General features: G+C 43.9%; 1 protein-coding gene across 1 annotated transcript; it reads right to left on the reverse strand.

Moving 5' to 3' along the window:
- Positions 1-8,199: 8,199 nt before the first annotated feature.
- Positions 8,200-24,719, reverse strand: PKD2L1 (polycystin 2 like 1, transient receptor potential cation channel). Its single transcript, XM_068166150.1, has 15 exons — positions 24,425-24,719; positions 21,718-21,831; positions 20,376-20,503; positions 19,018-19,274; positions 17,947-18,171; positions 17,384-17,612; positions 16,864-17,034; positions 15,975-16,156; positions 12,927-13,047; positions 12,343-12,441; positions 11,480-11,601; positions 11,031-11,148; positions 10,648-10,766; positions 9,725-9,872; positions 8,200-8,426 (listed from the first exon to the last, which is right to left on the reverse strand). Exons 1-15 carry the CDS (start codon positions 24,717-24,719, stop codon positions 8,226-8,228), a joined length of 2,529 nt encoding a protein of 842 aa, XP_068022251.1. The 3' UTR covers positions 8,200-8,225.
- Positions 24,720-26,009: the final 1,290 nt, after the last annotated feature.

The following is a 26,009-nucleotide window of genomic DNA, read 5'->3' on the forward strand; positions in this document are numbered from 1 at the left end:
GTGCTCCCCCGCTGCGCCCGTGCGGGTCGCGGCAGCCGGCTGGGGTTCCCCATGTTCCATCCGGCTGCCCCTTTACTGCCATGCGCTCCCAGCTAGGAGAACGTGTGAAAGCGGCGAAATCGGATTTCCTTTGGTTTGTTGACATCCTGCTCCCAAGCGCTGTTGTCTTTACAAATAATCTTGCTGTCCCTAGACTCTTGGTGTTGTGAATGCATGAAAAGCCTGCCTTACAGCCTATAAATACGGTTTATAGCAGACCTGTCAAGCCACCTCATTAACTGCCTCCGGTTCAACTGCCCTCTGCACTTCTGTACAGCATTGCATTTGGTCCAACACAGCTCTTGCTGAATCAATTTAAGGTTCAACTAAGCCAAAGCATACTTCTAGCTACCCAACTGATACCAATAATAAAAACTCCAAAGGTTCACCTTTCCCCTTTCTGACAACTGCATCTCTCCAGGCATGTTGGTGTACTTCATGCTGTTGATGCACTGTGCATGAGAGAGCTGACAGGAGTCTGGAGCAGGTGAGCTTATGGAGATATTGAAGTAACCTTAGAGATCTGTCAGGATTTTGCCATAAGTATTATTTGCCATAAGTACACTCAGGAATCAAACATAATGAATAAGAATGCTATCTTCAGTCACTGTATGGGTCAGACTCAAACTTGAGTTCATGTTTCCTTTGTGATATAACTTCCTCTTTTGAGGAAAATCTGCCTACATTGAAGACTTTTGCCCTAGTGTTTCACCAAGCACTCATTTCTCTGTTTCCAGGCGTATTTTGACCCTAAATACTCACTACCCCTTAATGTGCTGCAGTGACAATCATCTCATCATGTGCCTAGAACATCAAGAAAAGCAACTTGTGTGTTTGGGAGCAGAGGTGAGCAATTTTTGAGTCATGAACTTGCTACTCCACATAGCGCCTGCACAGTGGTGCAAGAGAACAACTCACTGGAAATGTACAATTAAAAGTTTGGGTTACTCTTGACAGTTTCAATTGCTTAGCTGTTCCTCAGATAGAAATAATGGATCCCTTCATCCTGGTAATTTCTGGAAACACCACTTTTCTTCTTACACTTGATGGAATGGAAAATCCACTTTTCTGCCCCTGTGTTAAAGCACATCCCGATGGAAGGGGGGGGGGGGGGGGGGGGAGAGAGAGAGACAGACTTGAGATATGGGGAGGACCCAAATCTGCCAACTACAGCATGTGGCTGGAGGCTTTTCTTTCCTCTAGCCTATTCTTCAAGCAACAGTCTTCTGAACTTCTTCAAAGGATTTCTGATCCTCAGGCTGTTTCATCTTCCACCTCATTTGGGAGTAGTTTTCAACTGTATCATTTTACTACCTAGTTGGTCTAGCTCATACTGTTGCTGATGAAGATTTCTGCAAATATGGGGGTAGAAACAGCAGCCAGGAATGTGGGATTTTTAAGACAAATACTCATAACAAGCCTGAGGAGAGCCAGACATTATGCACTGTGCTTTTCTCTCACTGCACCACTCTGTAGGCTTGTGGTTGCAAGCACTGCTTTCTGCCGCTCATCCGCAGGGAGGCGTGTGCCTTGTAAACGGTTAGCCTTCTGATTACAGGATGTGGTCTTTACAGAAGACAACAGAGGCTCAGTGTAAAGCTCTAGTAAGCACCAAGCACCTATTGCTTCTCTTGAGTGATGTTAAACAAATAATGCTACAGGCCATGCACTTTGAGAGCAAGGCAAGAGCAGCCTGGGTCATGTTTCAGATCTCATGCACATTTTAGCACAGGTTTTGGGTCTTTGCTCTTTCTCCTTTAGCCTCTGCTGCCTTTAGATTGTGATCTATCTGCCACTATAGGATTGCAGAGCAGGAGAGATGATGATGCTGTCCTGGGTGTGGGGGAAGTGACTTAGCAGAAAATCAGGCTCTGAGATGTTCTCCTGAAAAAGCATCATTCTCATTTGCACATTGCTCCTTTCCTACATGTCTAGTCACACTAGACACATCCTGCACATGCCTATCCACACAGAGCAGGTAAGGAGTTGCTCTCTCTGATGAAGATGCTGGTCTCTTCTTCCCATCTTCCTGCAGCCAGAGCCACAGCATCACAAAAAAATATCTGTTTGAAGGGGGTGATGAGAGTTCCTTCTAGTCTGGCTTTCCATCTGGGCCAAGGCTTGCCACCACTTGATCAAGTCAGATATGGCTTTGTCTAGCAGAATCACAAGAAACAAAATTTTCAGATCTTGCTTATCAACTGCTTTCTTTAGGATGCTGCTTTCATTGCCCTGAGGACCCAGGTGGGGGGTTAATCATACCTAATGCTGAATTTCATAAAGCTTGTAAAATTTTGCAGGGACTTGAGCAAGCAAGAAAGTGCATGAGAAATATATGCAGGAGGAATTGCATACTGATGCAGCAAGAAGCAGATCACAACGTTCTCTATAAAGAAGCAGCTCTGAGATCAATGCAGAAGACAGCAGTATCAGACATGGTGCATGAGTGAGAGAATTTTGTAGCTCTTTTTTTCCAAAATCTCCAGTAAACCAGTCTGAAAGACACACTCAGTACAGATGTGTGCACATGTACTGAATCTGCTGCATCAAAAAATCCATCACCTCAGGCACAAAATCCCATCTTACCATGCCTTTTCAACCATGATTGCTCATCATGTCAAAGCTAGTGCTGACTTGCCTCCCTTACTTGGTTAAAGTGGTGCTTGCCTTGAGGAAGTTGGGTTGTGCAAGACTTGCAGATTATGTAGAAGAAATGCAACCTTGCCAAATTTTGTTAATGATTTAGTCCATTATCTGAATTCATAATAGTGCTAAATCCTTGACTGGTTAAACATAAGAAAGGATTCAAGCAAATCTAAGAGTAAAAGAAATCAATATTGAACTAAGTTGCTACACTGACATATCATGGGCTTGACTCTGACAGATACCACAAATAGCTAAACCATAAGACCGACAGAACTACACAAGGGCATTAGATGAGCAAACCAAGTAATCAGACAAGGTTATAATATCTATACTTAAAGTATCTGGTACATCTAAACCACCACAGCAGTTCTTCAGTAGTTAAAAAGCTAACATCATAAATGTGCTTAGATACTTACAGCTCCAACTTCCTGTTGTTGTTAGTTTTACACAGAACCTAGGACTACCATAAGACATACAATAAAAATATAGGGACACTCCATTCCCTCAGTCTAAACAGATGAAGAGAGGGAGATTACACAGGTAGAGGGAGCAGAAACATGAGGTCTGATGAGAGAACTGGGAATAGAGACCTACACCAGGACTGTATCTTAGCCATGTTGCACAGCAGCTACTAGGAACATAAGCTTTGGGTCCTATCTAATAAAGCAGATCTTGAGAGAGACAGTTGTGACTGCCCCATGTTTTAAAACCTTTAGGACAAAACCTGAGACTGCAGACTAAGAATTAGCACTAACCTAAGATGAGGCAGCAGCACGAGTTGCCCAGTGCAAGATTCTCTCACACTCAGCCCAAGTTCCTGAGACTGAATTCCTTCAATACAGTTTGCATTGCTATTTGCAAGTCAGGGATGGGCACTCCATCCTTCTGCTTCCCTTTTGAGGGCCTCAGTGCCTGCAGGATGTTAACAGGATTAAACTGCATTTTATCTGCCCCAGCTCAGCTCTCCAGAGGTCAGCTCCCCTCCTAGACCTGAATGTTGACACATGCATTACACAGAAATTTCACCTCCCTCCTCAGGAGCAAAGTTCAGGCTGCCCCATCAGCCAGTCCTAAAAACTATTTACCTTGTATCCGCTTCCAAGACCTGAGCTGCTGCCGTTAGTACTTCTTGTTACAGCCCCAAACAGAGGTAGACTTTTTTTCTTTTTTTTTCTTTTTTTTTTTTTTTTTTTTTTTTTTTTTCAGTAGGTGCTGTACACCCAGGGCTGCAGAGTGTCCTTCTCCAAAGTCACTGCACAACAGCAGAACGTGAGGTAGTGTGACAGTGAACAGCTTGTATTATGGAAGACATAAGAAAATAGGTCTTTCCCCTTCCTTTGTGCCTTCCTAAATGCCTAACTGTGCTATCTGACCTTGACACAGAACTACCATGCCATGTGCTTCCAACACAGGGCAGGACATCACATTAGGTGAGAGAAAAAGGCAAAGTGGAAAGGCTCAGAAATCTCAGTTGTTCCCTTCTTTTTGCAGAAGGGAACCCTGTAGGTAGTCACAGCCAACAGAAATTATCACCTGGGATGGGTTCTCAGCCCAAGCTCCTGCCTTATACCTTGTTCTGCTGAACTGTCTCTTAGGTTGTTGTGCCATCTGATACCTAGAGCTGAGCATGCCAGCAGAGGAATGGCTGGTATCTTCTGGGAGTGGCAGTGATCAGCATACAGCACCATCTAGAGCTGGTTTGGGGTGTCCTGTGCCATAGAGTCCTGTCACTGCCAGCCACATGGTCTTTCTTGGTAACTTGCTGTGGCATCCCTCAGCTTAACCTCAGGCTGGAGCTCCATCAACCAACACATTGTTTCCTCAGCTGAGAATCTGCATTCCTCCTTCAGCACTCCCCAGCCAGGACTGGGGCTCAGCTGACTGCACCTAGTACCTAGCACTCTTCTGCCACCCGCTTGGGTGTTTGCCACATGTGCAGCATGGCCGGCTGGCAATGAGCTACACCTGACATTCGCTACCTCTGAAACCACCCTGTGAGCAAGGCTTCTTAGTCACTTCCTCAAACACTGAATTCCATCACCTCTCTTCAAAACCTAGCATATGAATTTTAACATATTCCCCAGGAGGTGGGGCTGGGCTTCACACCCACTTCTACTGCTCTTCCAGTACCATGCAAGTTCTTTTACAGTTTGGAGGCTCTGAATTAGGGATTTTTGTGAGCAGGAAAAGGGTCACCTGGCAGTTCCTCTGGCTTTGTAATCAGCTGGCTCATTGGATAATGCTGGTTTCTCCCCTCCCCTTTTGCTAGTTACTAATAAATTCCATGAATATCCATAGTTGTTCCCTGATGTTGCTGTTTTCTTTATAAGCCACTCCTGTTAGGAGGTATTAGTAAAAGGGGCAGGAACAGGGTGATCTCCAGCCAACAACCTCCCATTGCTGAAGGCTGAGCCTTTAACAGCAGATGTCAGCTAATATTAGTACTTGCTGTGGACTCTTCATAACACTGCATAAAATGAGAAAAATATTTTCTAAACCTATTTGCAGGTTGGAGAGAGAAGAACTGTGACCTGCCAGAGATAGGCAAAGTCTGCAACAAATCATCAGGTGGGAGGTTCTAGTATCATAAAGTATATTTTGGAAACCCTGGGTTCTGCTTCTGTCTCTTTGCCACTGGGAAAGTAAATTTTCTGTCTGGCTTTCCTCAGTATAACAAATAGGAAATTTGCTAACAACCTGCTTTGAAAAGGAAGCAGAGAAGCTGTGAGGGCTAAGGGCTGTGAGTGGTGCTGACTGACACCTACTGGTAAAAGAAACAAGGTTGTTAAGGTAACTCCAAAAGCTTAGCTGTATTTGAGGGGTGCCTGGGCATTTACATGTCTCTTTTAAGCATGAAAAGTTAGGCTTGGTCATTGTTGAGTCAAATGCACCATATTCTAGGAGAGAAGAAACTGCCAGGAGCTTTCTTGCTCATGGCCACAGCCAGTTGAGGCTGCCCCTTGCCAGATGTCTGAGCCTGCTTTCAGACACATCTACCATTCTCCTCCCTGTGCACATCAGTGAATCTCACCATGCCTCACTTATGTTATGACAACATGGTTAGGACACTGCTTTCTTTCCTGTTGGCTGGATTTGAGAGTGTGTGCTTTAAGGCAGCCCTTTCCTCCAGATCACATGCAATGCTTAACAGACCCCAGACGCTGTAACAACCAATACAAATAACTGTGGTGGTGATACCTCTTCAGAGCACCTTATACTTTTCCAAACCTTCTCCTGAAGATTTTCACAACCTCAAGGCATAGATGTGACACTGCAGTTTGGAAGGCAAATTGGATGAAAACACAGCCATGCACCTGCCATCAAGGAAAAAAATACTTTATTTTGCCCATCAGACATATATCATCTATATAATACCAGCTCCTGATGGGAGGCCTGACAACACACATCTGAAAAGAGAAGCTGTATTATGTATTCATTGTATTGATGTTATTTTGCAACCAGCTTGAGGACACAATTGACAATTATACACAAGCAACTGCTGGGGACAGTTAATTTCCTTGCCCTACTCTAGGGTGCATTATATACCTGACAGCATGTTGACAAGGAACAGACAAAACAGCTGCATGGAGATGTATGAGAGAAGACATTAATGCAGGCACAGGTATATACCAGTGACAGAACTTTTACACTGAGCAGCACTGGTACTACCAAAACCACAGTATTGGGTGAAGGGAGTGATCTTTCTGCCAGAAAGGGGGGGAAATGAGCTTACTGGCCAGGCTATTGCTGGACCTAGGACACTAACGCAGCCTTTGGTTCCTGGCTGATCCCAGAGCGGGTTCAGGTCTCAACAGGGCAGGCTGACTACTACCCAACACCACACGAGAGAGTACACTGCCAGGCTGTTCTTGTCTGTGGGAAGCGGGGAGCCCTGGCAAGCTGATTTTACAGCTCCTGTGGGGCTGCTCTTCTGGATATCTGGCACAGCTCAGGAGGGGAACAGAAACAATAGGCATTGCTAAGTCGTGGGGGAGGCGGTGTCTTGTGCCACATTTCTGTTGAGCAGAACAGCAAAGCTGCATTCTCCATGTGAGAAGTCTTGTCCTCAACAGCAGAACCAACTGATGGGAAATGACCTGTGAGACCCTGCAGTTCCTGCACCCAGAGCTCCTGAAATCTAAGTTCCCTGTGGGCTGGGTGACAAGGTCTCACAGCCCCTGCTACGCTTTCACAGCTGAATGACCCTCTGTGTCACTTTATCAATGATATCTTGTAGCTGTGACAGCCCTCGAGCCTGGGCCATGTGGGGACAGGACTGGTCTCAAGGTCCTTCAAACATTCCCAGGGGAGGCTTTCCCCAGAACACAGTGGCACATCCATCTTAAAAAAGTAGTAACACAAAATGCCACTTCACTGCATGGCACACCAAACAGCATAGCACTAATGAGAGTTGTGATACAGCTCATTTCCAGCTTTAAGTCTACAGCGCCCATTTGTTAACTATTGTAGAACACCAGTGATTAAAATATCTGCAATGCACTTACAGTGATCTTGTAAGAGCAGCAATACTTTGCACCAAATGAGAAGAAATACAAAAAAAGGCTCAGCAAAGTGAAAAATGCTGGAAAAGAGGCATTTAGCATGTGGTTGGAAAAAAAAATTACATTCATCTCATTTTCACAATATTCTTCAACTGAAATGGTTGAAGAAATGTTTGAAGTTGTGGGTGTCAACACCCACAACTGCAAACCAAATTGTTTCTTTGACAAAGAGGAGAAGCATCATAACTTCATAAATATGGTGCTAGTTTTGTGAAGTACCTTAAAATGCAATTTAAGGAGTGTGAAAATAGAGAAAAGTATTTCTTAGGGCAAATACTGTGTTATGAACCATATAATCAGAAATCTGTTCTCTAACACTTAGGCCTAGGATGCTACCAGTAACAACTTCTTCTTCATTTATATTTCAGATCTCTTCCCAGTTACACTGGGAGTCAATTCTCAGTTGTCCAGAGTTAGGTGTTAGTATCTTCTTTTCTCAACATCTGCACAGATGGGGTTGACAAAACATTCTGGAAACAAAATACAACAGAACAAAACAGTTGGAAACCTGGCAGAAACAAACAGTTTCTCCTTTCTATCTTACACTAATGATTATATCCTGCTTTGTTTATGTGAGTCCCACATCTTTGTCCTGCAGACAATTGTGTGCGTTGGTAACAAGTTGCAGCATGTCACTCAGGATGTGAGTGTTCACAGACTTCAAAGGTCTCTGCTTTTTGGAAACACAGATTAACACACTTTGCATTGCCCTGTTTAGAGGCAGAAAAATAATACATCACCTGGCTCCAAATTTCCACCTAGTCCAGAGATGTGTGGGCAGAAATTCTAGGTCTGTGACATTATACATCATAACACTGGAAAAGAGCATCCCTGGCTTTTCACATCACTGGTTCCTGGCAAGAGTGATGTCTCTGTCCAGCGGTCTGGATTATTTTAACAGTGGGGAAACAACTAATGCTGACTTTAGTACCATGGGAGCCAGACTGGAAGCACTAAGCTGCTCACTAGAAGGACACATCACACACGTGGCGGGATGTTCTTGGGCACCCAAGACCCTGACATGCTTGACTTGGGCAAGATGGGATAGACACCATTTTGGGAAGAATTGCCACTCAAGTTGTTTCCCTGGATGTGTTCCATTCTGCAGCCTTCTGCTTCTTCTTTCCTCAGCTGGTCTAGGCTCTGAGGGAGCTGCTCTTCCTGACTGGGTTCTTCCTCCTGTTAACAAGAAGGAGAAAAAGTGACCCACAATGTTAGCACGCTGCCAAGAAATCTAACAACACTCTCATAGAGACACAAGGTGTGCATGATACTTAAACATTCTCCCACATACTTCCAGAAATTAGTATCACACAATCACAGAAACAGTCAGGTTGGACTAGACCAGACCCTCAGGATCACCAAGTCCAACCGATAACCCTACTGCAAGGTTCACCCCTAAACCATATCCCTAGGCACCATATGTAAACGGCCCTTAAACACATCCAGGCTTAGTGACTCAACCACCTCTCTGGGCAGCCCATTCCAATGCCTGACCACTCTTTCTATGAAAAATTTTTTCCTAATGTCCAGTCTAAACCTACCCAGTTGCAGCTTGAGGCTGTTCCCTCTTGTTCCATCACTAATTACCTGTGAGAAGAGACCAAGTACAAGCCTGTCTGCCTATTAAAGACTCAATATACTGTTTGCTGCAATACACTGATGAATGCACATTGAAGCATTAGGCAAATGAGGAAAGATTCTTCCCTTTTCACCTTCCACAAGAGTATTCACAGAAATGCTGTGGCAAAGCAAATCCGCAACCAAGCACTCAAATAAGCTTTCAAGTATGTTCACGTGAGAAGTAAGACACCCCAAAACACTCACTCTTTCAGATGGGAAAGGATCACAAGACTACTCTGCAACGAGGCATCTCTCTGACTCAGCTAGGGCACTTTGTGCTGTTTGGCTGTTCTCATTTCAAAGCCATAAAAACATGCCTTGCTGCCTTTGACTTTAAAGATGAAGACATACAATCTGCTGGTTAACTGCATATAGACAGTCTTTGGCAAAAGTCACAGTTCTGCAATGGGATGCTACAGGCACACTGCTAGCAATCTTCCACCTTGTGTGTGATAAATAATCCAGAGCAAAGATGTTGTTAGGATCAAAGCCCACAGCACTGTCATGAGCTGCTCTTGCTGGGAGAGATGTTATGATTTTTAGAATTATTTTTTCTTTTAATTATGTCTGAGAATAAGTAGGTACAAAGCAAATGAACGCAAGTGAATTGTATCCACAGGAATAAACTTAGCTTTAAAGGAGCTAGCAGATGCATTTCATGGTTAACTGGGGGTACATGAAAGCAGAAGGTTTACTTTGCTTGAATAGAAAAGGTTTGATCATACAAAATGCTGACTCTGCTCAACCCTTTTGTCTTATGTCAAGGGGGATTGGAAAAGCAAAGGCCCTTACACACAGCAAGGCTGGTCACCTGTTCTGAAGCTGGGTCATATGCATGGTGGATGGCTACCAACCTTGATAACACTATCCAGTTGTTTGCCCAACAGGTCTTTCCTCTTCAACTTGTTTCTTTCCAGCACATCTAGCTTGCTCACCACTGCATCAATCTTGGAGCCAATGCTGTTTATGGACTGTTCCAGCTGCAGCAGACGTTGCAGGGTGCTGGGGGGGGGGGGGGGGGGGCAGAGACATTGAGAGTATTTGCAAGCTTTCTCTTGTGATGAGCAATAGGATTTACAGCAGACAATGGACCAGATCTCAAACAGGAGTGAATGCAACACATCAGATAATTGATTCATACCCACTAACAGCATAACTCCCTGCTACACTATATTTTCATCTGTAATCAGATGAATCTCAATCAGTTTAGATCACAGTCCAGCCACAATATAATCCAATTAATAATTGTTGCACCTGCCTCTCATTTTATGTGGAACTATGTGGGTTGCTCAGTGCTTCTCAGCAACAGAATCAGGATCTCCTGATTCTCTGTGCTGTAGTCATCCTGTACTCTTCCTATGGAAGAAACAGCCAAGTATTGCTGTCAGACCTGGAGGCCAAAGGCCAACTAGGCCATAAGTCAAGAATATTTATTCACACAGGACCTTCAGTAAAGGTATCAAATTCCCCTGGATGAGTTATTTGGGCTACATTCAGAGCTGAAACATGACAGCATATTGCCTAGTGCCCAGCTGACAGCTCCAGCAGTTATTCAAGAGGTAAACCCCTAAATTTGTTAACTTAATCTTTAGAGAAACAAACAAATTACTGTCCCAGTTCTCTCCTGAGGTAGTCATTTATGTGTGTGCAGCATAAAAAGGGCCAAGATGTTACTGAAGCTGCTCAGCAACAGTGTAAACAGTTCGTCCAGGGAAAGCAGCAACGAATCAGAGCCCTCATTTGCAGAGGGATTAAACTACTGCCAGCACAAACGTACACTTGGAACTCTTCTTTGGAGACCCAGCTGTCCTTTCTGGCTTCCCTGTAGGTCAGGTTCTCATCCAAGTTGTCACCATAGGATTTCCCCAAATTTTCAATCTCTGTATTCAGAGCAACCTAGAAGACAGATAAAGAAATTCCTGCAAAGTTGTATCATACTAAGTCTGTGTCAGCTTCACTGTGAATAACACAGAGCTTCACAGGCAATGATAGACTGAGCTGATATCCAGGCAGAGTTGAAGCTGTATTTGAGTTGCCAGAGCTGGACTTGGACTTAAGTTTACACCACAAACCCAAAGAATCCTGCAGCTACTTTGTAGGGATCTCTATCAAACACAGGGTTTCTTTCCTTGCACTTTTGTGGTTTTGTTTTTTTTTTACCTTTTTTGCCTCTAGGTCATGCTTCATCTGCTGTTGCTCCTCTTCATCAAGGATGTGATTGCCATCTTTGTCAAACCTGCAGAAGGCTGCTGTGATCTCATGGTCTGCATGGCCCAGTCTGCAGAAGAATAGAAAGCTCAAAGCTCTGAAAGACACTGTTAGGCTCTAACAGCGCAGGAGCACCCCTTTTGAAATCAGTGTATTGTTTCCTTCTGCCAGTGACAAACTTAAACATCCCAAATGAGAGAGAAACATAAACCTCTTTAAAGCAAGAGAATAAACATGTGAGGAAAAATAACTGCCTTTTATTTTTTTCTTCTTACATGGCCCAGATCTGAGCTAACTGCTCTACAAGTTTAGAAATGTAAGTTTACCAGCAATTCACACAGAATGCAAATTGTCTGTATTAGCAAGAGGAAGGGTTAAGTGGCTCGAGCTGACTCACTTACTCCTTCAAGCTGTTCTTGAAGTCTTCAAAATCCAGTTCCTTTGTTCCCTTCTGCAGTGCTTTCTGCACATCAGAAATCCGCTCCTTCTTCAGCTTCAGCCTTGTGAGTGTCCGATTGTAGCTCTGTCACCAAAGGTGCAAATGGACACAGAATTGTGCAGAACAGTGCAGACCAGACAATGCAATATGGGGGTGCAGATGCTAAGTAATATAGGGACATTTTAAGCTTTCCAGAAGCAAAAATACAACACTGCTGAATCAGCTCCACCTCTAAGGATCACACCTTCAAAGCAACACCAACATGGTAGCCAGGGTCCCCATGACAAAGTCTGCCCTCTGCTTTGCTCCTCCCAAATCTCCCTCTTTAAGATAATTACTCAGCTATATAAGATTAGTCCCATATTTAAGAGTATTAGTCCCATAGCACAAAGAGTTGTTACATTCTGACACCTTTTCTGGGATTTGCCCATGGGAAACCCAGCTGTAACCCTCTAGATTTGCACCACTGCAATATGCTCATCTTAGCAAAATGGGACTTACCATTTCATTGATCAAAGTACACTCTACCAAGGACTGAAAGAGCTTCATCTAGAGATTACCCTGGAAGAAATGTCTCACTGAAGTGCTACCAGCATGCTCAAGTAACAGGATTCCTCTAAGCTCTGCTTTCTCATTTTCCTATTGCCATAAGATCTGGGAACTTCATTTGTCCCAGAAAGGAACTGTGCTTCCAAAATGTACCAAGAAGGTGGATGTGGAGTCGGCAACCTCCATTTCTCTCTAGTAAATTTACGTAGGTCAAGGACTTGCAGAAGATGCTTCAGACTTTAGCTAGAGAGTACCACACCTTTCACTATTCATCACCTGCTTCAAGATGTCTGAGAGTTGCAGCTCATCCTTCTGGCTTGAAAGCTCCTCCTTAACTTCTGAGTAGGTGTCATTGATGATAGCCAGAAACATGTTCTAGAATAAGGGGAAGAAGAGAAATGAGTAACCATGAGGCATTTTTTCGCTTCAGCAGCTGAATAAACAAAAGTCAGGAATAGATGTGCAGGGCTTGTTTAAAGAAGGAACTGTTTCCACATGGGGTATCCCTTGGGCAAATTAAAGTGGGTGAAGGGAAGGCCCACTTCAGCCACACCATGCTTGCTCAGTGGGTAGGAGGTCCATCCAGTTAAAGGAGTGGAGCTAAACCTACCCCCTTGAATTCAGCTACCACACCAGTGATATTCCCAGTCAGTTCTGGTCTTTGCCTTAAAGGATGTGAATGTGGCACTTAATCACCCCGATCATCAATCCTCAATTGCAGTGTCATGTGCTTTGTCCACTTTGGTCTATTTGCACTGCAAAGTTATCATAACAGAAACTGTGTCTAACTCAGAGACTGTCAGGAGGAGCCTCTCAAACACTACTGAAAATACTAGGGCAAGGAGGGCTTCCTTGCTTACCAGGAGCACAAAGAAAACAAAGAACACATAGGTGACGAAGTAAATGGGTCCGAGAACCCTGTTGGCATTGTCAATGGAATTGTAGTCAAAATCACCAAGAATGATCCGAAACTGAGTGAAGCTGGAGGAGAGAAAGAGCACAAGGTCACACACAGGCATTATACACATTGACCTTTGGACAGTTCTGAGGTGAACTCTGAACATGCCTGCAGCCCAAATGGTCACAAGCACAAGCAAGAGCAGGGTTTGAGTAGCTAAATATATCTGTAGTACTACAGAGATGAAGTGAATTGATCTGGTTGGAGCAAGAGCTGGCTGTGAGTCCAGTCTCCTAGCTACAGTCTCACAAACTCTCTTGCAAGAGAAGGCATCAGTGGGTAGTATGCCTTTATAAGGGAAACTTCAGAGTGGTTTTGTTTTGGTTTTGCTTGGAATTTTTGTTGAAACCAAAACACACTCTGGGCCAACAGAAATTTGTATGAAGTACTACATTGCACATTGCCTGAGCAGGCCTGTGGACTGAAGGACTGACTGAGATTAGGTATTTTAACTCACTTCCCCAACACCCCTTTCTGTGCATTCTCATACATTCACTGCTCGTACACCATGTTAGCTATCTTCATAGATTATCTTTGGCACCTGTTTGAAAATTATTCAGTGAAATTACAGAGAAGGGGGAGAAGGGGGAGAAGGGGGAGAAGGGGGAGAAGGGGGAGAAGGGGGAGAAGGGGGAGAAGGGGGAGAAGGGGGAGAAGGGGGAGAAGGGGGAGAAGGGGGAGAAGGGGGAGAAGGGGGAGAAGGGGGAGAAGGGGGAGAAGGGGGAGAAGGGGGAGAAGGGGGAGAAGGGGGAGAGACAGGCTATGCCCACATTAGGACTCTGTGGGGAGCTGGGAGTGTTTTCTAGGTCTAAGGAAGAGTAATATGATATTGCAGGAAGAGGAATATGATACTGCTTCCTCTTCTTTGGTTTAAATTGTCCTAATTCAGTGGTGTTGAATTGCCTCTTTACAGTAAAAAAAAATATATTTTTTGCTTTGAAAATGTCTACTTAATCTTATTCAGGCTATTATAGAGCATATTTTAAAAAACTTCATGCTGAATTTATATTGAAATTAGAGTATTATATGGCTACCAATTTTCAGATAGAGAGGAGAGCTGCTATCTTATCAAAATCAGTTATATTTTGTAAACAATATCAAAACTAATTTTCTGACTTTTTCATTTTAGTATTTAAAACTAGCATCTTGATAAGATAAATACATGACTCCTGCTTTTCCTTGTGAAAACACTGTAACAAACCTGAGTATTCGTTCCAAATCTTTGTTTGAATTAAACTGCACTGTCTGATGAAAAACAGGGGAAAAAAAGATGTCATGCAGCTGTTGTGCAGACACTGAAACAATGTGATGAAAAGTTATATTTGGAAGCAAGAATTTCAACATTTCAGAGCTTCTAGCTGGGGCTCTTCCTTATTAAAAATCAAACAAAATACCAAAACAAACCCCAATCAGCATGGAGCCTACCTCAAAACACTTGTTTTAAGCTATTTAGTTCTTGCCACCAGAATTACAAAGAAGTTTAACCTAACAAGGCCTAAAGCCACCTGCTGGTGTATAAAACCCACAAATATGCCCAAGTCTGTCACAGTCAGTACCATGCTACTACCTTTACAGACCCACAGAAGGTGAGAAGGTGACAAATAGTCATGCAGAATGGAAACTAGGTTATCAGATGAGCTATGATGCTTTTCTGCAGAACGACATTAAGCCACTCTGCATCTTCAGTACCCTTAGTGTACTTAACTCCGCATCAAGGGAAAGCTGTTTAGGCTTCAACAAACTGAAACTTCTCACTAAACACTCCCATAGAAAGGTTGGGATGTCCATTGGATTGTTGTGGATGCCCATTGAATTGTAGGTCTGCAAGGAGTCTTGAAGTCTGGTAGGATCAGCTACTTGCATCCCTACTGATAAACATCAGACAACCAGAAACCTCTCTGTGACCTTCAGTTTCCTCACCATGTTCTTTTGTTCATGAAGGTGTGTAATGGGGAAGAGTTAATTGGAGTTTGATTAGAAGAACCCAGCTGCCAAAGGCTGCCTGGGAATAATGGGTGTTTGTACCCTGCTGCCTGGGGGTGCCTGGGAATGCCTGGTGTTTGAGCAGAAGCTCCCAGGTGTATGATAAGAGTAACAAATAACAGGTATCTGTAGGTTCCTCTGTTTATAAAACTAAATGGGATGGGAATGTATTGAATGTGTTAACATCCTGAGCTAATTCCAAAAGACCTTTAAGCCCTTGTTTGATTGCTAATGGACCTGAGAGAGATGAATGAGGAAGGCTTTTGCTGGGCAGGGGGTGTACGACCCTCTGAGTGGGCTGCACCCAGGGGCAGTAGGGTGAGAAGTTACATAACACAATTGCAAAACATGAGAGGGGCTTTGGCTCCACGACCCAGCCTCCTGTGATGCCCTGGCCTGATGTCACATGACGCAGGACCCTTGAAAAACTGAAGATGGCTACTGGCGAGGCACCGCTGTTCTCTCCGACCCATCAAGACAAGATTTGGTCTCGCGGGGACACTGGCCTGGATGGGAGCCGGTCAGCTCCTCCATTTCACGATCTTCAGTACCACTGTGTATGTTATTGAGTGTTTTGGGTAAATTAGTTACACTTTACTTGGGACTGGGCTCTGCTTTTGGGTTTTGTGGGTCTGGTTTTGGGTTGTGAGTAACTTGAGGGCTATGCCTTGCTTTCAGGTTTCATGCCTTACAGCACTCCAGCACAACCTTGTCTGCCTCTACAGTAAATAAAGATGTACCTATCAGTGCCTGTGGTACATGTAATTAATTCCTCATCGAGGAAAACTCACTAAAACAAGGTGTTGCAGCTGGAGGACAGTGAGTAACTTATTAACCATTGTGGCTTTATTACAAATGAGATACAAGTGTCTGACTGACACTGAGATTTGCAATTGTCAAGAGGTTGGCAACAGTTAAAATTATTTTGATGAAATAATGGAAACATGGTTCTTGCTTATACACTTACATGCATTTAACAAAGGTACTGAAGTTTTCCACTTGTGTCCCAAAAAGAAGGTAACCCAGCTGGGCATAGGCAAAGAAGACAATGAAGAACATAATGGCAAAGCCCACAATGTCCTTGGCACAACGTGCCAGTGTGGAGGAAAGCTGGGTCATTGTTTTGTTAAAGCTGATATACTTGAATATCTGCAAGAACAAAACACAGGGACAAAATTAGACCAAACCATCAGCTAGGTAGGTCTCATATATGCACATGCTTACTGAGACGAGAGATTCACTATAGTACAAAAGCACTGAGAAGACAGCCAGGCTAGGGGAACAGTAACTTAGTATTCAGGATATTTGCCCCATGTGTGCCACTGTCTTCCTGTGGGACCATAAACATATGGCTTGGTTCCCTGTGTCAAAGGAAAATATAAAGGGACTGCTATAAGGACAAATGTCTCGAGGCTAATAAGGAACCTCAAGTACAGTGTGCCTTTCCTCTATACCAAGATTCTTTGGCTGAAATGCAAAGGATCCCACCAAGAGATGAGTAATTTCCAGATGTTGGGTGGCCATCATGAAAAGAAAACATTGTTTGCCAGATTATCCTTCAAAATATTAAACAGTACAGGATGTATACATTTACATTTTACACAGCATTTTCTAAAACAACTTCCACACAACATCTGAGCTCATCTCCATGTCTGCTATCTCCAAATAATTTGCCTCAGAATACAACATAAAAAGCTGGATTTACTGCAAAACAGAGCTTGTAGCTTTGAGGAAAATCCTCTTTTATATAGCTGTCACTCTCACTCACATAGAGGGATAAAGGAGTCAGCTCCCAGGCTATCAAGGGGATGAGTTCTGAGACTGGAGGCCTGCACTAGCCAGACCCCATACAATACCTTGATCCAGGCAAAAAATAAATTGACTGCATTCATATTGTTGTACTGTGTCTGCCAGAAAGCCAGAAACTCGAAGTCTGCATAGGTGTCAGGATGCTTCAGCAGTTCTCCCAGCAGTCTGTTCACCTCAATGGTGCGAAAGATGTGAAACCCAATGGCAATTATGGCGAGCTGCAGAGAGGAAGAGTCTGCAGTGACCACTCTACCTACGCTTTCCACAGAAACTAGTGTTGCAGGGGTTTTTTGTGTCACACTTCACAACTGCAGTCTAATGCTTAATGCTCTGAAACATGCTCTGACTTCACAGTCTTTCAGGCATCTCTAAGGAAATAATCTTCTAAACAGCTGGTAGAAGAGAATGTGCCCATTTACTCTGCAAGTTCATTTTGCTAGTAGAGCTAAACATGCATCAGCTCTTGTTTTATCCAGACCAGCTTTCCCATTCCTTCCTTCATTTTGGATCTTTTATTTCCCTGCCACTGCCCCACCTCCCCACAAAACAGCATGCAAGGATCCTCACCAGAATGACAACCACATCCAGGATATTCCAGATACTAGTGAAGTACTGAAGCTTGTGGATACGTAGCTCCAAAATCTCCTCTACCACATAGTAGAAGATGAAGACACAGAAGATAATCTCACAGGCAACAATGAAGAAGTCCCATGTGCTGACATATCTTATAAGCTTCACTGTTCGAATTTGCCAGGAGGGAATGGCACCACCAGTGGCTGGAAACTCAACAACTAACCTTGAAGGGAACAAGAAAACTCTGGTAATTAGAAACAGGAAGACGGAGGCTCTCAGATAATTTTGAGAGGCATCAAACCTGAGCATGAACTATCTAGCAAACCATGAGTGGGAGGGCTGTGCATGCGTTTTTTCAGCCTTATGTCTGCCACAGGGCAACAGGTGAAGAGAAGTGGAGCTGGTTATATCAGAATGACCAAGGTTTTTTAATAATCCATACACTATCTACTGAAACCACTATCCCCTTGGCAGACCATATTAAAATATTTGCATTTTAAGAAACTGTGGTGTTAAGAAGCAAGAGGCAGAAGAATTTTTAGTGGGGCTCTGCTTACCTCAGAACACAGAACAGATTGATGTTTGCATTATACACAGAGAAATCAATGAAAACAACTCGTGTCCCCCGATCCAGCCACAACTTCTCCTTCAAGACTTGCAGGGCTTCAGCACTCTCTTCTCTGGTCAGCTTGAGGTCTATGTAGTATCCTCCCCCACTGTAACTAGTTAGTCTTCCCCAGTGAGATGAGCCACTCAGCTCCTCCTCAGAATGGTACCTCCACCTGTAATAGACAAGCTGTAAGCAAAGGCATCACCACCTGAGACCTGGATATGAACTTGTAGCTGGGAGAAATTAGGTTACATCTTTAAAGCGCAGAGCAGCTTCTAATTAAAGAGCTGGCATTTAATTCCAATTCCAGATCTGAACCTATATCACCTCTTCATTATTGCTAGATTTCTGATCTAGTACTTCCTGGCAGTGACACAACCTAACTTAAAATACTATGGAGAGAAAATTCTGTAGGTTCATTGGCTGTGTCACAGTCTTGTTTGCCTGGAGGTTACTCCCAAAATCTGCGGTATTGCTTTCTACCGCAGTGCACACAAGCCTCTGCTTAGAACACACTTGCACTCCTATTTTGTTATGAACAATAGCTTCTCCTTCACAGACCAAGACTTGTGCAGCAAGCAAAGAGTTACTAAACTGCAGCTACTTCACATTATTATAAAGAAAAAAGTTTTCAAGATTAAAGAGTTGCACTCTTTTCTCTCTGGCTCCTGAAATCCAGGAGGGAAGCAAATAGCATCTTGCATTTGATAGATCTGGTGCCAAAGGTCTCTATGCTCACCCTCTTAAAAACAGCCAACAATTTCTGCCTAATTCTCCACTGGATTTTTCATGGCTTTCACAACAGGTCCCATTCTGCTACTCATCTTGTTGTGTTTTTCCTCAAAAAGACACTTGACCTTATTGATAGGCAAAAAATTGTTTTACTGTGACTACAAGGGGAATTCCAGCCACAGGTGAAAAACTCAACCACAGCACCCTGCAGCTCAGCAGATGTTATTTTAACTAGAAGAGACTAGTTTGGATTTTTCTAATCCTGAACAGCAGAGGATGTACTTACGCTGTTCCATTGATGAGCCCAAAGGAGACCCTTTCCTCCTTGTCTTCTGAGTATACATCATAACAGCCTGAGATTTCCTCCTTGAAGTCATCATGGACCACGCAAGAATTGTTCTTCACCTTCAGCTGTCGCATGCGTGGGACACCCAGCAGCAGGTTCTCATAATAGATGTATGATTGGGTGCTGTGTGCTGCTAGGGACTCATTGTTGTACCACTTTGTCCAGTAAAGATTATCCAGGAGGGGGCCTTGTGCATACTGCAAGAGAGGGAAAGGAGAGCAAAGTCTTCATAGCCCACACAGAAGAAGAATTTTCTTAGCCTGGGCTTGAAGGAGTAAAAGCTAATCCATCCCTCTCTGTGAGATGAAAAGTAGTAAAAGCTTATGTTGGATGCATGCTAAGGAGGGGCAAGATCAGGGCCGGTGGTTCAAGATGGATGCTGGGCAGCAGGGCTTTTGTTGGCCCCTCACATGCCTGTAATACAGCTGCTGCACCTTGGATTAATGAAGCAGTCTACAAGTCTCTTTGTCCATTCCACTTCAATCAGCACAAGTCTTAAGGAATTGCCTTGGCATGAAGTGTGAATTATGAAGAGTATGGGTCAGTGCCTTGGAAACAGTGGGGGGGAAACAATAGTGCCACAGTGCTGTACTTTAATACGACAGAAAAAGACAAAGCTAACAGACAAACCATTTCTGGCTGACTGTCAGAGATAAGTGGTTGCAATATCTCAACAGCATTCACTGTGTTCAGTTCTTTGATGGAAATACATTAGCCCCTAGACATCTTTTGCCTCTCTATTTGATAAAATTCAGTGCAAACTTTAATCCATCTTCATAAAAATAAATCTAAAGATCAGACCAGCCCAAGCATGAATTAAAGGCAATTCCCACAACTGCCCATGAAAATGGACATGGGTCTGCTACTAAGACCCCAGCAGGAATACACTGGAGCGTAGAATTCCAAGCCATTTCTACCACAAGGAAACCTAGAGTAAAACCCTTAACACTCTCCAGGCCAGTACTCCCTTATCTGTGCAATGGGCATAATATCACAGCAATTTATTTTTGTTATGTCTTGCCTGTTTAGCTGGTAAGTTACTGGGGAATAGACTGTCCTGGGCACACACAACAGCCATGCCAGTATTCTGGCCACAGTGCTCAGAGGGATAAATTATATTATAAATCACTGTATATTTTGCATGCAAATTATATTGTAACTATTCCTAGAAGCTGACAAAAGCTTGTGACAGGAAAATGCCTTGCTGAAATCACTTGCAGTACATTCAGAGGCAACTGAATATCCCATTCTAGCTGAGGTTTCCAGGGCTCTCCATGCTGAGTCAGTTTTGTACTCACCACCCAGAAGTCAGCCATGCTGCCAATGGACTGGAAAGAGACACGGCTATCTGATGCGGTCTGTAGGAAGAGCTCAGACATCACTTTGGTGTAGTAATAGGCATTAGAACTTGTCATTCCATATGTCACTAAAAGAAGAGACAAGAGAAAAGTTATCCCTTAATCTTATATATTCACTTCCTGCATAGTTTATAGAATCACAGGTAAGCTGAACAAGGCACAAAAGAAGAAACCTTGGGAACTCTGAATTACATTACTTTCTGCTTTCTTAGGGATTTACAAACATATCTGTTGTACCTTCCTGAACTTAGTCTGTCCAACTGACAGACTCTAAAACTTCAGAAGCCAGAGAAGACCACTGAATGATGCAACTGGGTAACATCTGAGTAGCAACTTTTGTCCTCAGGCAAAATTTCTGAGGGAAATTTTATTTCTCAGAACGAAGTTCATGATCTGTATTTTAAAAATCTGATGTGAAGCCATGAAGGTATAGACCACTATGCTCTAACTTCCACAAACATGTTTCAACTATCCAGTGCTCCTTTCTGCAGAGTTACATCCATCATGGTGATCACTAAGAAGATTTCCTGCTTTTGAAAGAGCACCATGAGAATAAAGCAGCTAACATTCAAGAACATTTACCTATTCCCCAACCCCCCTTTTGGATGAGTCAGTGTGTGATCACTCATACATCTGTGTCTTGGTTCTTTAGGAAAAGCAAATGAAGCACTGTCTCCCTGTGCCAGTGTGATAGTAATAGGCTGGTATTGTCTGTCTTTCTCTCCTGCCATAGAGTCCATGAAATATAATCCTCTCCACTGTCCTATACCACAGGTGCTCATTTGTGATAATGAATGAACTTCCCAAAACAAAACACCAGCCATTGTTCTACCCACAAAAAGTCCATCAGCATTCAGTACAGGGACACATTAAATCCACCAAAGTACAAGTCATCTGCTTTATTACCTCAGCCACCCCTCCAGCCTCAGAGAAGAGAACCCAGTGCACTCACTGAACCCAGTGCCTTTGATCGCAGGAAGTTTCTAGAGTTGCTCAACGAGTTTTAAACATTTGTTGTGAAACTAAGACCCTGGGCAAGTTCTTCCAAGACTGTGGCTAGAACTGATGATGTGGATCAGAAAATACTGCATAAACCTAGTTAATGTCAGTTAGGTCTAGAGCAATAATCAGTTATTTTACTTCTGTGTGAAGCAGCTGTTTGAGCACACCTGCCTGCTGCAGTGAGTGTATATACGATAAATTTAACACCTACAGAGAGAGGAAGTCTAACAATAAAACCTGCACACAGAACTGACACCTATGAGATATGACAGTTACTTACATAGACAGATGTCCACCAAAAACACAATATAGACTAGCAGCTCTCGCAGTGTGGTCTTCACATAAAGCTCTCTGTTTTCAGCTGTATTCTCAGTCAGTGTAGTGCCCCACAGACCTGTTGGGTGTAAAGAAGGAATTGGAGAGTTTTGATGGCCATTCTCAAAGGCCTATTGCAAAATGCTGTTCCCTAAAAATACCACTGGGGGCTGGATTTCTGTCACTTCTCAGGTCAAAATCACTCTTCATTTTGAACCTTGATTAAGGGCTGTAAAAATGTGTTAAATAACCCCTAAAAAGAACCATTCCAGCATAAACAAAATATTTAGGGACAATAAAAAATGAAATATGTTCGGTTTCTTGTTTTGCTAAATCATTATTGTTTTCAGTTTTAATTCATTATTGACTGATCTTTCATATTTTTCATCTTATTCTTTGAAGAAATTCAGTGTTTGTCTTCTTCTTCTGAAACCATAAAATTTAATATCAGTCATTCAAGTGGCAACAGCTCACCTTCAGATAGGACTTCCATAGCTGAACTGCATCTGATGTTAGCTTCACATTTTTTTTCAGTGCATATTGAACCATCAGGCCCCAAGTATTCATCCCTGCTTACCTAAAAAATCTTGCAAAATTCTTGTAGATCGTAAGACTCAAAAAAATGACACAAATCCATAATTTCAGCATCAGATTTACAGCCAGATAATCTTCAGGATGTCTATCAATGGAGCTTTGCTGACTTTAATACAGTTATGCCAATTGCACCAGATAGTGATCCAATTTCTTCACACAGTGCAAGCAACTCATCAAACATCACCAGGGCTGATCAAAAAGATAAATGCTTCCTTTTAGAGGAGCCTTGATATTTTAGGTTTGATGAACCACTTGATACCATTAAGGTATTTGTTCTTTGTGTAATGGCTTTCTGTTCTGACTTCTGAAATGCTGCTGAAGTTGAAAGGCGTAAGAACTTCCACTTGAAAGCCAAGTGATGGAAGACATATCAATACTACCCATAGTCTTGCTTCTTGCTGCAGCTCCTAGAGATCTCAGCCCTGACGTCCATCCCCAGTAGCATGCAACAATCATCTTTGTTCAAGCCAGGATCAAAGCTGATCAAAGGCCACACATTTGAAGTCATCTCTGGCAAAGGACAAATCATTATTTTTTTTTTTTTGAGCAAGCAAAAGCAATATAGTGATCTGTGCACATTTAATTCTGTCCTTTCAATAGCTCTTTGGCATCTCAACAGATTAGAGAGCTTTTTGCACTATCAGATACCACAGAAATTGTTGCAGCATCCACCCTGACTCCTGGGTGAAACAGCTGAGGTGGCAGGATGCAGTAAGGGACCAAAAGACACAGAATTGTTTGGACACAGTTTAAAGAGGACCAGACCTGAGCAATCGTATGAGAAGGAGCAGCTACTCACTGGTAGTCCAACCTAGCCAATAAGAACAAGAAAAGAACTAAATAAACCATCTATGACCAATACCCTCAAAGAGATATAGATACAGAATCCCAGGAAATCTTTTTTAAGCAAAAACAAAACAAAGCCAAACCAACCAACCGAAACCACAACAAAACAAACAAACCCCCCTCCAAACCAACCAACCAAAGAAACACCTCTGCTTGGCTAAGTGACTTATCTTTACTACCTCCACTTTCCATGTAAGCCAGTAGGGTAATTAAATGGAAGGGGAGAGGGAGAACCAGCAATGTTTGGAGAAGCACCTAGTAAAAATGCAGAAGAATGAAAATTCTTTAAGGAAAAAGCCCACCTCTCTGTGAGGCTGATAGAGGCTTTTCTTTTGTTTACACTGGCCTTTGGATCTCATCTTTCCATCTCTGGTCTGTCCTACAACCACCTCATTTGCCAACCTTGCTGGCAGGACATATTGCTGCAATAGTCATAGGAGGAGGAAATGCTGTAGCATCCAGACAGCTGTTTTCATTTGCATACTCCAGTTTCAACCCTGGCCTCTGACAAATGGAATTTTCTTTTTAAGTCTCAGTGCCTAGAGGGAAGGATATCAGAATGGAACAGGTAACAGATACACTGCCTCCAAGCAATCTGTAATTATCCATCAAGCCCATCCAGCATGGCTCTCTGGCCAGAAGAAGCCTCTAATGCCTCAGCTCTGGCATGCATGTGAATTTATAACATTAGACTGTAACTACAATGCCAAATGAGAAAGAATTGACCATAGAGAGACTGTGCAGTTCAGGACCAGGCTATGCTGTTAGTCACCCGTGTACTGTTAGAGGGTACAGCTCTGATGGGTATTTATATCAGTCTTGAAGTTACTGTAACAGGAGCCAGTACCACTCCATCTAGAAAACACCCGCAGAGACAGAATAAGCTAATCACCAGAGTGATGGTTCCTATCAATTCAGGACATTTAAGCTCTGTCCAAAGCTCTTCACTGCGTGACCCTAAACACATCACTAAGTTTATCTGTACCTCCTGCCTTGTAGTAACAGTGAGACAACAGACCCTAGAGCTACAGCTAGGCACATGGAATGAGGATGCTTCTTCCAGGTCAGCCAAAGATGGCCTTCAGAGTAATGCTAGTGTGTTGCACAAGTTCATGAGCTACACAGACACCACTGGGTTTCTACCTTCTGCATCCTCATCCTCACATGCTCCTTATACCATCACTCTTCCCAAGGGCTAGTAAATCCTTTCTAGTGAGACATCAGAGCTTTACCTCGGATGCCTCTGAAGATGCAGAAGCAGCACCTGAGGAAAGGACTTGTCTTCCTGTCCACATGTTTGCTCTTCTTTTCCAGATAGGGCAGTGGATCCCCCACACCTTCAGAGTTCTCATAGGGCTTCTCCAGGATAGACTTAGGGTTGTAGATAGCTCGAATCTTCAAGGATGTTGAAGGAGAGCCATTATAAATGGGATTGTCCCAAGCTTTCTTCCCCACTGCCTCCAGTTCGTGCTCCTCTGAGGCTGTAAAGTGACTCTCAGCCCTGTCGTTTAGGTGAGACGAGCTCATGGCTAGTCACTGCCAACAAAGTACTTTTAAATTGGAATTGCGAAGATCGTGTGATCAGGCTGGAGTTGTAAACTAGAAGAGACTCAGTCAGTGCCAAAGAGATAATTTGCCTCAGCAACCAGGAGAGGGCACACCGACAGCTCCCCACAGCCCGCACACATCCTCTCTTTTATACCATCACAGCTGGTAACACCTACCAAAGGGGTGGGTGGCACTGCCCTTGTTAGGAACCACCGCCAGCTCTATTATCCCAGCACTCCTGGAAACACCAACACATCCTTTGTCTCCCAACGGAGATGACAAGCCTAGGTACCGTCCTGGAAAGTGGAGCCCTGAATTTCAGGGGGCCCCTCAGGCTGGTTGCAGCCTAGAGTAGCTACTGTGAAGCTTGGGCGGGACGCAGGGAGGGCTGGAAGTGCTGGTGGGACTCTGTGCAAGCGCCTTTAGGGAGAGGGGCCGGACTCGGAGCCTTTGCTCCGGGTCCCAGGGAAGTCCTGAATGATCCTTGAAGCGCCATAAGGCATCAACGCTTTCTGCAAGCTGCAGCAGCGCGGAGCCGAGCACCTACACTGCGAACGCTGCGGGAGGAAGCTGGAAGCCGGGGTTTGGCCGAAAACGGGACCCCGGGCAGCGTTTCCACAGCATCCTCTTTGCTGTCCCGCCGAGGAGACCAGCTCAAATTAAGTTCAGACTGGAAGAGGGAATAGCGGCGAAACGGGCCAAAAAGGAGCTCCTTGAGGGGCTTTTTAAAGCCGGAAAAGCGGCACGCCTGTGCTGGGGGCTGGCAAGTGGGGACGAGCTGCTCAGGTAGCGTGGGCGAAGCGAGCACCCCGGGCGGCACAGCTAAATGAGATTAAGCTCGTCCTTTCCCAGAAGACACAGAATGGTGACCACACGGGTGAAAGTTGTTGCCAGAAGGAATATGGGGAGCCAAACGAAGTTCGCCCACAAACATGTAGCTGTCCAAGTGTCCGGTTGCAGGGAGTGTCCGAGTCTGGAGGACAGCAGAGAGGGTGCCTGCTTGTCGTGTGAGCAGGGCAGGGATCTGCTCAGCCGCGTAGCAGGCAGAGCTGGAAGAGAAATTGGGAAGGCTGAGTATCAGGGAATGTATAAGAGAGAAATAGACTGATGGAGCCACACCCTGAGGCAAAGGCAGCAGACAGGTTTATCAAGAAGTATAGGATCTTCTCCTGCCACCAGGCAATAGAAGGAAACCTATGTGATAGGGGGTAGTGGAAATAGGTCCCTGCTCGGGGAGGCAGGCGAATCCCGCCCCCCCCAGCCTCCTGC

Source organism: Melanerpes formicivorus, unplaced genomic scaffold (genome assembly GCF_026170545.1).
Source record: "Melanerpes formicivorus ecotype bairdi unplaced genomic scaffold, bMelFor1.0.p_v2 SCAF_98, whole genome shotgun sequence".
Taxonomy (NCBI): Eukaryota; Metazoa; Chordata; class Aves; order Piciformes; family Picidae; genus Melanerpes; species Melanerpes formicivorus.